The sequence below is a fragment of the Strongylocentrotus purpuratus genome, unplaced genomic scaffold (genome assembly GCF_000002235.5).
Source record: "Strongylocentrotus purpuratus isolate Spur 01 unplaced genomic scaffold, Spur_5.0 spur5_contig_822, whole genome shotgun sequence".
In the NCBI taxonomy this organism is placed as follows: Eukaryota; Metazoa; Echinodermata; class Echinoidea; order Camarodonta; family Strongylocentrotidae; genus Strongylocentrotus; species Strongylocentrotus purpuratus.
Genome location: NW_022145527.1, coordinates 641,384 through 655,345, shown reverse-complemented (window position 1 = coordinate 655,345; position 13,962 = coordinate 641,384). Strand labels below are relative to the sequence as shown.

The following is a 13,962-nucleotide window of genomic DNA, read 5'->3' as shown; positions in this document are numbered from 1 at the left end:
AAATCCTTATTCTCATACATCCAATCAACATGTTCATAATACTCTAAATTGGGACTTTCTAGACTGCCGTTACAAAATGTACTGTACTATGATTTTTAAGATATTAAATAATTACACTCCGTCTTATGATTATGTCAAATAATATCAAATATCGCTTGTATTCATTTCGCTCATCCCTGAAATCTAGATCTCCCTAAACCGAATTCAAATAATTGCAAAAGAACATATAGGGGGGCGACACAATATAACCAATATAGAATACATCCGAAATGTAACTACATTAAGATCTTTCCATATACCCTAATAACTGAATTTTTTTCTTAACACACTTTCTTAAACTCAGATGATTTTTGCATAACCTTGTGTGTGTGTGTGCGTGCGTGTGTGTGTGTGTGCGTGTGTGTGTGTGGGTGTACGCGTATGATATTATTTTTGAATTTGTTGTTACTTTGGTATTTAAAAAAACGTGTATTTATGTTTTGTTTCTATTATAGCTTTTATGTTAATATTGCAGTGTAAGGATCCAAAGGAAGAACAGTAGTGTTCTATAAACACTGCTGAATTGGGCTTTCCATCGATTGATGTCTATGTACATGTATAAATATTTCATTTTTTTTAGTTTACTATGTAAAATATTTTTATCTGATTTCGGAAATAAAAACAACATCAACAACAACAACAATTATTATTGTTATTATTATCATTTTTACTATCATTATCATTATTATTATAATTACGATTTGTCTCCCGGTGAAGAAAGATTCATTGGGAGACTAACTTTACACACAGTTTTTAGGTTTAAAGTTGTTCTTCACTCTTGAAAGTCAAACCTTTAACATTTTTTCATAATATATGCCATTATATACCTCTTGTCAACATCTTGAGTGGAAGAGTGATTTTGTGGAAATTATGTGCATTTTTTCAAAAGAGTCATAAAGTTAGGGATCCCTTCCTTTTGAACTTGAAACCACTCGAAAGTATAGTGGCTGAATTAACACTTTGCCTGTAGGAACTGGATGGATCCTTTATTCATCCTATGGGAATAATTTTATAGGTATATAAGGCAAGTGCAATCCATTTTATTTTTTTGGTGGAACAGGTTACTCCAAGCATAGTCCGTGCAACAACATTCAACAATAAAAAACCTCTAACCCTCAATTAAGCTCCTCAACAACCCCCCCCCCCCCCCCACAACAACAAAAATTCAACCCAAATAGACAACTACTGTACCAAAAGAAAGCAGAAAAATCAGAGAAGCAAATTGATGAAAGTTTCAATTGAATCTGACTAAATGTAAGAAATTTATACATTTTTTAAAAGTTGTAATCACTATCGTCACTTCAAATTTGCTGAAGCGTTAATGTCAATCTGTTCCAACATATAAAACGACTCAAATTTAAATTTTTCTAAAAATCATGGCTTAGGAGGGTCTATTCTATTTAGAGGACCTACAATAATATTCTGAGTAGTGCCCCAATGGAGAAGGAACAGAAATTAGTGATATGTTTTGTGGTTGCCCAACAAAGCAGTAGTCGACATATTGGGCTGCACTACAACATGAATGTACTGCAACCCTTCCAGATCTATGAAGCTCGGTGGGCGTGATCGTCATACACAAAACAATCAATAGATGGCGCTAGACTTGTCAAAGATGCAAAGTTGCCAAAGTCAGAGGGCATATTCCTTGAGAGCACTGAATGAAAAACTGGATGGAAATTATATATAACAGATTAAGAAATTAAAAGGATCAAGTAGTCCATGCAAAAAGCGCATCATTAAACAAGGGGAAAATACATACAATAACAATTGCAAAATTGTAAGATTGTAAGTTGTTATTAGCTCTATCGACCCCCTCTCGAGGTACTAGACTACGAGAGTACAAACATAATTTATTTACAACATATAGTATCAATATAACAATTGTATATGACAACGATAAACATGTGATTATACGATCAATGAAAAACACATGATAATCTGAACAAAGATAAATAATAGAAATCTATCTAGAAATTCTATTCCGAGGCGCATTTATTATTACCCCGGCTTTAGCCTTTAGCTGCATTTCCAGCGCTCTAGCATTTCCAGGAATTAATTCCTACGATCCAGATACCCAATTTACCTCACCTGGGTCGAGTGAGGCAAATGTAGATTTATGCCTTGCCAAAGGACATTAGTGCCGTGTCGGGGATGGAACCACGACCTTTGAATTTCAAGTTAAGTGCTTAAACCACTTGACTACGACACTTCATACACATGTGATAAATGAACAATAATAAACATGTGATAATATGAACAATGATAAATATTATTATGAATAATGATAAACATGAAAAAATATGAACAAATATGTACAAATTGATCAAGGCGCAATGGGCAATTCACCCTCCTACCGCTATACGAGTATGCCTAACAGCATTGCTCACATGTGACATATCATTTACAGTGTTACCATCTTTCTTGGATCTTTAGAAAAATGTGACATAATTATTTTAAAGGTAAAGACCAGTTATGGTCATGCGATTGCATTGTGAAAGAAACGTTGTGAAATCGATCAGAAAAGGTTGATCATCTAGCATCTAGCATCTGCAAGGTTCTGGAATCATCAAAATGATAAGAAATTTGGCCCATTCTTCGTAAAGTTACAAGTACTATACACAGAAAGATGTATACGGGACTACCCTATATCTCTCACAGACCATGAGAGAAACAATTTACCAAATATATGAATTAGTAGGCGGTTTCCCGGCAAATTTGTTATCATCATGTATTAGTCAAAACATATTCTTTCACATGATTGGTAATGAGAGCTTCCATTTCATTTTTTGAAATTGGGGCGTTTCCAATACTGGTCTTTACCTTTAACAAATTTGGCTAATTTCTTTAGCTGGCAGGCATGAGCTGTAAAAACCTTATTAACGCACTTGGCTTTAAGCTACTACCCTACAAGTTATTTGGTACATATACATTTTTCTCTCATTTTGAAAGAATGGACAAACAAAAAATATAATGAAACTCAAAACCAATATCTGTTGATGTATACGAAACGGGCATTGCAAATCATGTACATCAAATCTGCCTTTAGCTGGTTATGTTGTCCTACATCTACAAGTCCAAGTACAAGTCCACTTAACAAATGACTTATTTTCAATAGAAGCAGAACAATCAGACAACCTATAACAAAACAAGTTTGAGCAAAATCAGATAACTAATAAGAAAGTTATGAATTTTTGAAAAAGTATGTAAAACTATGGAACAATGAAAATAACTACAAAAATTGTCAATTTGGTTATCAGTTTGTGATGTCATGTTTACGTAAAATATTATCTTCATTCAATTTCAAATGATTTTATTTCTCATGCAAAACATAATACAATGAATAAGTATATTACAAAAAAATATATGTAATGTAAATATAAGAGAAATGGCACGAGAAAAGAGGAACTAACCAGAAGCAGGCGCGTAGCCAGGGGGCGGTGGGGGCGGTCGCCCCCCCCCAAAAAAAACGCCGCCAAAAAAAAAAAAGAGAAAGAAAAAAGGAAGGGGACGTAGGAATAAAAAGGATTAAGAGTCGAGAACGGTACAACATATCGTCTTCTTTATCTAATAATTTAATGAAACGTCAAAGCTTCCACGCTTCGCTCGGGAGGGGGGCGGGTAACTGAATTCAGATAAGGATTAAGAGTCGAGAACGGTACAACGAATCATCTTCTTTCTCTAATTATTTAATGAAACTTCAAAGCTTCCGCGCTTCGCGCGGGAGGGGGAAAACTGAATTCAGACAAGGATTAAGAGTCGAGAATGTTACAACGAATCGTCTTCTTTCTTTAATAATTTGATAAAACGTCAAAGCTTCCGCGCTATGCGCGGAAGAAGGGGAACTTGATTCTAACAGGATTAAGAGTCGAGAACGGTACAACGAATCGTCTTCTTTCTCTAATAATTTAATGAAACGTCAACAGAAACTGAATTTAGACGAGGATTAAGAGTCCAGAATGGTACAACGAATCGTCTTCTTTCTTTAATAATTTAATGAAACGTCAAAGCTTCCGCGCTTCGCGCGGAAATTCCTCCTTGCACCCACCCCCAATGCTCACTACCGCCCCCCTAAAATAAAATCATGGCTACGCGCTTGACCAGAGGTAGAGCTTGTTGAAGTGTTAATTCCCCAGATGCTGATTTGAACAAATACATGTAGAAAAACATGTCAATCTCTTCTTTTGTTTCTCTTCTTTTCTTTGATCATATCCTTGATTATTTATTGTGAATCGCAATTTATATGTATATGTTATGCTTTTGAATGTATCTTTTGAAAATTCAATTTGTTTCAGCCTCTGGCTGCTATTTAAATGTTTTTTAATCAATAAACCATATCAAATCAAATCAAATCAAATGTAGCTAAGAAATTATGATTGAATGCAAATGATTATCCCTAATTAAATTTAACGGTCGACGTTCGTAATTTTCGTCCTGGGCATTGGATAAGGGTAAGGGACTTTCCCCCACTTTTCAGGTACCCCAACAAGCTCCTTTGTACAACGGTGCCCCCTTTTTCTTTAATAACTGTCCTTTTCCTCTTTTTTCATCTCTGATGAGTACGTCTTTTCAGGTGCGAGAAATTCCACTTTTCACCTTTGATATTTTGACACTTTTTTGTTTACTTTGACTCGTGCCCCTTTTCCTTTTTAATAAGAACCTCTTACCTTTCTCTTAAATACCACATTTCACCTCTGATAAGTGCCCCTTTTATTTAGCCACGTGCCCCTTTTCCTTTCTAATAAGTACCATATTTCATTTGGATAATGCCCCCTTTCCTTTTGTTTTAAATGAGCCTCTTCCACTTTTCTAAATGCCCCTTTTAACATATAATAAATGCCCCTATTAAAATCTGATAGGTGCCCTTTTCAATCAACAGGTTCCTCATTTCCATTCTCACAAGTGCCTTTTTCATCTCTGTTTAGAATCAATCTTCAGGTGAATATTACGCAAAAATTGAATCAATCTGATATTTTGCTAAAAATAAAAACTTGGAAACATATAGGGGCGGATCCAGCATGGGAGGGGGTCCAATTCATGAGAAAATATTTAGCGGCGAAACAACCGGCCGAAAATTCGCTCAGTGGGGGGGGGGGGGGGGGGGGGGGGGGGTTATATAGTGAGCACTATTTTTTCTTTTTTTGCTCCCGAAAATTTGAAAATTTGAAAACCCTCGCTAAAGACGATGTCATTTTAGACACATTTTGTGCTAGGGTTTAAAAAAGAATGTGTTTGAAGTCGAAAATTAATGAAAGAATACGAAATTTGGGTTTTCTGCGTACAACAGAAAACCTAAACTATGTATTCTCTTATCAATATATGTCTCGAAACAATTTTTTTTGGGGGAGGGAGGGCGGGGGGATCTTTGCAGAAGTGTCTTAAATGACATTATGATACAATTTAAGTGTAATTCTTCCATCAAATTTTTGGCGAAATCGGGGCTCCCAACACTTTGGAGGGATTTTAAGCTTTCTACAGAAGATAACCGTGTCATTCAATAACTTTCTTTGCGATTTTTTAGCTTGCGGCCAGCAGCCCCGAAGAAACGATATCTGCCACACCGGATAAGGGTCACGTGACACAACATTAGCATAATACTGCTGTAGCCATCTTGAATGTTGGTGATATCTACGCTGCAAATCTTAGCTCTTGACCTGTTGTTTTTGCGGTTTCTGAGGCCGTCGCTAACACTCTTCGGTATTCAAACGTGAGTTATGTTAGACAGAAAAATCTGTTTGCAAATCATGCTATTTATGCAATGCTTAATTATGTAAATCATGATGAATTTAGCTTCGGAATGAGGAAAACAACCGGGTACCGAGCGCACAGCAACACATGCACACATGTAAATTTACTTGATATGTAGCGCATTGCCTCGCACACGCAAAGTGACTGTAGTCGGGGGTTTGGCCTTTTGGTCGATTCAATGCATGCTCTACAGTGCCGAGCAGAGGCCGTGTCTCCGTACAGCGCGCAGCGTAAACGAGTGTCACGACGGAACCGGTAGAGATTTGTAGCTTCAATTAGAATTTTAATACCAGTTGAGTACATTTTCCAGAAAACACTTCAGTGAATATGAATTGCTTTGATCATTACAGATTTAGTCTTCGTTTTGTTTTGCAATCATACTGTTTCTGGAGAGTTTCAGTCTCTCACTGTTTTAGAATGCTTTTTTGATCAAATAAATATTGAAACAAGTTCAGACTTTTTTCAAAGAGAGAGAGAGAGATTTGCTGAACGAAACTTACGAGTTTGGGTGTGTGAATGGTGATGTGTGCATATTTCATACATAGTAACTTTTCAAAGATGGTCAATAATAATATTTAGAGACAAATATAAAAGTTAGAGACAAATATAAAAGGTAAAGACAAAAGACCTAATAAAACGGAAACAAACGGGTTGGAAATCTTCATTTCTTGAAAAAATGCCATCAATTCATTGTGTGGCTGGCAGAGGGGCGTAATTGTGTTGCAACGTTCTGCTAAACGTAGATGGAGTCTGGCTCACTCGGACCCGTTGCGAATACGTGCCTAGTTGTCCCTGCATAATTGAAATTTTGGTGAAACTTTTGAGGGTTAGGATAGAGTTGAGCATCAGGGTTAGGGTTAAAGTTAGGGTATGCTGGGACAACTCAGGCCCCGTATTTGCATTAGGGCAAAGTTGTCCCTGAGTCCGAGGTAGCCCGGATCCGTGGTAGACATGTACCTACATGTACTATTGTATTAAAGCCTTTAAGCAGAACTGCTAGCAGTGTGAAAAGCACTTATCTGATTGTGGGAGCTCTTTTTGTAGGATTTGGTGTATGAATAAGTGTGATTACATGTAAGTCACGATGGATGTTTAAGAATTTTTTTGTTACCAGTAGCAGTACTAAATTGCTCACCTCTCCTGTGTATTTTTATCGCGGAGCAGAAGGTTGTTAAAATCAACATGCCTGCAGTTATGCTTATTTGACTTGAAACTACACAACTTCGATAGTTATAGACTATTTATAATCAATTTCTTGTCTTTATTAATCTAGTTAAGGAGAGAATCGCTGTCATGTTTTAAAAATGGTTTGACATGTATACAGTATAGGAGTGAGCTATGAGAAATATGGTTTATGGCATGTGCACGGTCGCCATGTTGTGAGGCTCTGGTTTTATGACCTATTATCAGTTCTGAGTTTCAATACGACATCATATTTTTGAGAACGTAGTATCTCGGGGTCGTGAGTTGTCTTTTCTGGTTATGCCAATTTGCAATTCTAAACTTTAACTTACATTTACTTACATTTTTTAATGATAAATTGACCAGAGTTTCATAGAAGAGAAATTATTATGGATAACAATATTTCTAAAAGATTACAAATATATGCAATTTGAACATCAATCATAAAATATTTTTGGTCGGAGTAGGGGTACATGTAGATGGACTAAGATGGTGCTTTTCAATCTTTCTCTAAGTGTCTTATTAGAAATCAACTTCCTGATTGACAAAATGTGTATAATGGATAAGATGCTAATGATTTCAACAAGAAAATTGTTTAGAGCGAGTTGAAGTGGAAACAAAGGAAGTGAAACTTTGTCAGTGAAGAAAAAGTGGTCTTAAAGCCTATCTGCACTAGCTTGGCCAGGAGGGATTAGAACTCCCTCACCAAATCGACTCTCAATTAACATAAGAAAAAGGGGACCATGAGGGGCCAATGATCACCGATTAAGCATTGTTTGTTATATAGAGGGCTCAAGGAGCTATAAGTAGTGCAGTGGGATTTTAAGGGGGAAATCCACCCTGATATTAAGCTAGTTGTAGAAGCAGAAAAATTAGAGAAATAGAAAAGGAAACAGTTTGAACAAAATCTGATAAAACAGAAGAAAGTTTTGGGGTTTTAAAGTTGAAAACTTTCTTTGTAATGTATCTTTCAGGGGCTTGTCCCATTCGCTCTAGACACCTACAAAAAAGAAATCAGAAATGTCCATTTTCTGTAAAAAAAATATTTAATCATACAGTACATGTTCATGCTGCTTGCACCTTAGATATGATCATTACACAAATGCTTTTACACAACCCCTGCATAAAACAAATCTATTCGTTCATCAACATTCAAAAAATAGAAATTTATGATTTTTCTGCACAGATCAATGGGAGAGGACCTTGCAAGATACATCATGGCATTGCCAGTTTACTTATGATTTACTACCTAGCTTCAAAAATTAATAACTTTCTTATTTTTTATGGGATTTTGCTCAAAATTTTTCTGATCTATTGTTCTCACTTTCCTGTTTTTAGTAAATACCAACTTGATATCAGGGTGGACTTCCTCAATGATTTTGGGAAGGAGGTTGTAAATGTGATCCAAAATTCCAAATAGGCTGATTCCCAGATGCCATTGACAATACATGAACCCTAACATTATTTTAGACAAACAAGAATCCTGCTTCTGTAGCTTGGGTCAGCACTAAACATCTTCAGAAAGAATTTTCTTTAGCATTGTAAATTTTGTACAGTCCTCCACCAAATGAGGAATTTAGCAGTCTGAGCATGTATCGTCTGTTTGGAGAGAGCAATAACTTGTGTAATTCAAAAGAGAATTAATACCTTTCTGGCGCTGAAGAGAGCAATAACTTGTGTAATTCAAAAGAGAATTAATACCTTTCTGGCACTGAAGAGAGCAATAACTTGTGTAATTTAAAAGAGAATTAATACCTTTCTGGCGCTGAACAGACATATAGGTTGATACAAACAATTTTTCAACCCAAGTAATAAATTTGGTGCAATTTAAGTTACAGTCACCCAACATATAATTGAATGTAATCGCTCTTTCTTTATGTCAACCCTACAGACGATAGAGACTCCATACACAAAAATGTCTGAAATGCTGAACTTTGGACCGGAGTGGCTACGGGCCCTCTCTGGCGGGACAGGGATAACGTCCCCGCCCCCGTCTCCACAGTTCAAGCTGGCGGAGCATCGGTACGGTCGAGAAGAGATGTTAGCGCTGTTCCGGAAAACAGACAAGGCTCCCCCGGAGCTGGAAGAATTCTCTTCCATCTTGCAGAAGGAATGTCGAACACCGATGACGCTAACACCGCTAACAGAAGATGAACAGGTATGGTAGCTGGGGACTCAAAATTAAATTTTTATTTTGCTTAGTATTTAAATGAACCTTGTAATAAACAAGTTATCCAATATAGTATAATAATAATAATATTAATAATATTGGATATTTATATAGCGCAAAATCCATCCTGCAAGGTGCCCTAAGCGCTCCAATATTTACCCAAGCTCTGCTAGGCTACCGATTTCTGTGCTCACAGCATTCAAGGAATTCCTTCCTACCGGTCCCATTTACTTCACCTGGGTGGAGTGTGGCAAATGTAGATCAATGTCTTGCCACTAAATGCCAGATCGGTAGGTTTATGTTGAACGTTTATAGAGGTGTCCTGGTCTAGTGGATACGTCGCCAGACTGTGGATCACATGGTTTGTGGTTCTTGGGCAAGACATTAATCCATCTGGGTGTAGTAAATGGGTACCTGGTAAGAATTTATTCCTTGAATGCTTTTAGCACCTTAAGGGAAGATGGGCTAAAGCCAGAGTAATACTACTACTTTGTAAGCGCCTTGAGCATCCCCTGGGATGGATACATACATGTACAATATCAATATGGCTATTATTATTATTACATGCATCTTATTATGAAAATTGACTGTTGTGGTCCACTGTTTGCTCTATCAGTTGACTAAAGCAAGCAAATGCATTGACCCCATAATTTTTTTTGTTAGATTATTGTGTCCCTCTAACTTTCAAAACCTATTGTAAAGCCTTGATACTGACATTGTAATCTAGATATGCAAAAAAATTTGGCACTTTATCTGTAGTTCTTACACTGCTGGAAGGTGTTTAAACTGCCTACATTTTGATTAGTTGTATTTTTTAAATATAGATTGCGCCACTAAGCCTTCTTGTATCCACCCTCTTTTACCTATTGTACATGTTTTTTTCTCTCTTTCTTGTGCTTTGCAGCGCTACTTATCTCAGTGCGTGAACAGTACAGTGGTGGTGACTTTAATTGTAGTTCTGACACTGCTGGAAGGTGTTTAAACTGCCTACATTTTGAATTTTTGGACATAGATTGCGCCACTAAACCTTATTGTATACACCCTCCATTACCTATTGTACATGTTTTTATGCCTCCGTTACGAAGTAGCCGGAGGCATTATGTTTTCGGGTTGTCCGTCCGTACGTACGTCCGTTCGTCCGTCCGTCCGTCCCGTTCTCGTGATCGCGTTATCTGAAGAACCGATTGATGGATTCCTGCCAAACTTTGATCATGTATGTATCTTGCAGAGCCGATGAACTGATTAGATTTTGAGGTCACGAGGTCAAAGGTCACAGGGCTCATTATATATGCAAAAACAGCTCGTGATCGCGTTATCTCAAGAGCCGATTGATGGATTCCTGCCAAACTTAGGTCATGTATGTTACTTGCAGAGCCGAATCAGCCGATGAACTGATTAGATTTTGGGGTCATGAGGTCAAGGTCAAAGGTCATGCGGCTCATTATGTCTGCAAAATAGCTTGTGATCGCATTTTCATTAGAACAGATTGATGGATTCCTGCCAAACTTAGATCATATATGTATCTTGCAGAGTCAATGAACTGAGTAGATTGTTGGGTCATGAGGTCAAAGGTCAAATGTCATGGGCTCATTATGTATGCAAAAATAGCTTGTGAACGCATTCTCATTAGAACTGACAGATGGATTACTATTTAAATCAGGACATCTTGCAGAGCCAATGAACTGAGTAGATTTTAGGGTCATGAGGTCAAAGATCAAAGGGTCATATATGTATATGAGAAATTGCTTGTAATCACGATATTCTGAGAACCTGTTAATGGATTACAATGAAACTTGAATTTTTGAATTTCTTCTGTTTTGGTTTGTAAACTTGCTCTATGACGGAGGCATCATTATCGACTGCGTGCAGTCGAAGTTCCATCTAGTTTTCTTCTTTCTTGTGCTTTGCAGCGCTACTTATCTCAGTGTGTGAACAGTACAGTGGTGGTGACTTTAATTGTAGTTCTTACACTGCTGGAAGGTGTTTAAACTGCCTACATTTTGATTTTTTGAATTTTTGGACATAGATTGCTCCACTAAACCTTATACACCCTCTATTACCTATTATACATGTTTTTTTTCTTCTTTCTTGTGCTTTGCAGCGCTACTTATCTCAGTGTGTGAACAGTACAGTGGTGATGAGACTGAGGGGCAGGGGAGGCGGTCCTCCTCTTGCTGCCAGGGGGAGGGGCACTGTCAGAGGAAGAGGTGAGTTCATCTGTTGCTACACAATTCTGGGCCTGTTGCATACTACTTACCATTGATGGTAACTTTGCCATCAATGGCAACTACCATGGCAACAAGGCTCAACGGCCAATCAAAATCACGGTTTTCATGGTAGTTACCATCCATGGCAAATTTACCATCAATGGTAAGTTTTGTGCGACTGGGCATAGATCTCTTACATCAATGTAGAAGAGAATAGACCAGGGAGGGGGGGGGGGGGGGCTCACAAAGACTAAGATCGAATTTAAGTTGGACTTAACAATGGCAGGCCGTTCATGCCACTATTTGCCCTCACCATCTACTGGCATTGGTCTCTCAAGGGACGTACAAATCATGGTAAAAAACCTACAGAATTTACATTTTTACATCTTCTACAAAGTACTGTAGAACAGGGACATTTGGGTTCATGAAACTTTCATCACTTTTGAGAGAAGTCAGGATTGTCACAAGTTTCATGCCGCAAAAGCATGACCCGCATTCAGTCATCGCTGTTCTATTTCTGTTGTAAAAATACTGTCCCTGACGGTTGGTTTGCAACAGTGGCATGTTGCACAATTATTTTCTGGTTTGGCAGTACATGTGTCATGATGCGAGTGTGATGAATAACCGGTGTGTTGATTTACAGGTCGAGGTCGCGGTGACTTCCAGCGAGGAGTAACAGGCTTTGAAGACGATGGGTTGAGTTATCCTGGCCCTGGCAGGAGAGAGTTCACAAGAACTGTTAGCTGGGATGAGAGGTAAGCATCTAGTAGCTTGGTGTGGCATATCCATGGCCCATGTACAGTCAAACCTGTCTACAGCTACCGCCCATGGGAAAAAAAAATGGTCTTTGTAGACAGGTTCCTTTAGCACATGTCTCAATGAGAAACCATTTCAAGGGAAACAAAAAAAGTGATTGTTGTAGACTGGTGGTCTTTGTAGACAGGTTGTCACTAAAGCAGGTTTGACTGTAGTAGCCTGGTGTGGCATATCCATGGTCCATGTAGTTGGTCACTTCAATCAAATTCCTGGATATTACTTCACAAAACTGTCTTAAGTACAAGTTTGCCAACATCCTATTGATACGTATTACAATTAACACATGTTTTAATAGAACGTCGGGGAACTTGTACTTATTTTGGTTTCTTGAAACGAGGACCAGTTATTTTAGAGTACCCGAGTAGAAGGGAGGGGCAGGCAAACAGATAATGCGGCACACATCATTCAAGCAATACAACTTTGAACTTTCATTTGGGTTTGGGTATGAAACAAAGAAATAATGGTGATCCTACATTTGCTCCTAGTACAATCATTCCAGGCTTTTCAATGGCTTTTTTCAGTATCCATGCAGAGGGAATGGTTACCAAAAATAAGACTCTGTGTCTTCAATCTCGAGATCATGTGGAATAATCTCTTGAATACCTTTATAATGTACCAAAAGTCTTCCAGTTTTTAAACGAACATATAAAAATCATATTTTAAATTTATGTTATTTGCCTTCTCCCGTCCTCTCCCATTCCTTTTACCCATCCGTTTTGTTTTGTTATTGTCGTTGCTGTTGTTGTATTGTTAATTACTTAGTTCATGTTTTTGTTAAATTTGACTTTGATGTATATATTTAAGGGATTGACCACAGACAGGCCTGTAGTCCTATTGTCGATCCCACCATTATCTGCTACGTTATATTTATGGTGTATTCTTGTTTGTCTTTTGATTGTTTTGTATTTTTATCAGATTGTGGAAATAACCTTGAATTGAATTGAATTGAGTGTGAAAAAATGTAAAGAAATTCTGCCTCATCGTTTTTTTGTTATAGCCCTGGTGAGGGAAGAGTCATACGGACTGAGACTCCTCGCAGCAACTTTGAGGACCCTGGTCCCCCTTCCCCCAGGAAAGTCATCGACCGTGATAGGGGCAGTTCTAGCGAAAACTGGCGCTCCCCTAGGGCACCTGACAAACCATCGACATCACCCGGAAAAGAGGAGGAAGATGAAGGGTGGCGTCTAGGCCAGGGCCAGCCCGTTTCTAAGCAACCGCCGCTTCGGTCATTGTCTACACACGATGAGAATTGGAGGATGTCAACAGGTGAGCTGTGGTTTATCTGGAACTCTTTTGAAAAATAATCTAAACGTTTGTCTGAAATTATGTTTAAGAATTAGCTGATAATGTTTTTATGGATTATCAAAAAATGCATTAAAAGTATATATGAAAGTTTAGAAAAGATCATTAGAATTTTTTTAAAATCATCTGAAAATCTAGTAAAATTTACCTGTAACTCTGTTTAAAAAAATACCTGTAAATTTTGTTTTAAATACTTGAAACTCTTGTCGAAAGTCATATGAAAGCCTTTAATAATTTTTCAGAAAATCTACCAGTAATTGTGTAAGAATCTAAGAAAATATCTGGAAATTAAAGATTGTTGTAGGATCTGAAATACAGAGTAGCAAATGACTTGATGTGAGTACTAGACGTTATGATTCTATCAGGTTCAGCACTGCTCAGAAAGACTTCAGACAATAACTTTAAAGGGATACAGTAACTTTGTCTCAGATTCTGAAACAAAATCCTGGATTTAGCTCATGCTGCAATCATAATTATAAACCTTTACGTCAGTCAGGAACC

The 13,962-nt window shown here is 37.6% G+C and overlaps 1 protein-coding gene across 4 annotated transcripts in view; it reads left to right on the top strand.

The window, feature by feature from the left end:
• Window positions 1–5,618: 5,618 nt before the first annotated feature.
• LOC105438712 (GRB10-interacting GYF protein 2) overlaps window positions 5,619–13,962 on the top strand; it is a 34,323-nt gene continuing 25,979 nt past the window's right edge. For 3 of the 4 annotated variants that reach the window (XM_030981812.1, XM_030981808.1, XM_030981824.1), the window contains exons 1-5: window positions 5,620–5,743; window positions 8,858–9,124; window positions 11,238–11,343; window positions 11,987–12,098; window positions 13,157–13,425. In XM_030981812.1, coding sequence (XP_030837672.1) covers window positions 8,882–9,124; window positions 11,238–11,343; window positions 11,987–12,098; window positions 13,157–13,425 — 730 coding nt within the window. In that variant the 5' untranslated portion in view covers window positions 5,620–5,743; window positions 8,858–8,881. Of the gene's footprint in view, window positions 5,744–8,857; window positions 9,125–11,237; window positions 11,344–11,986; window positions 12,099–13,156; window positions 13,426–13,962 lie in introns of all 4 variants that reach the window. The other variant, XM_030981821.1, reaches the window with a different exon arrangement.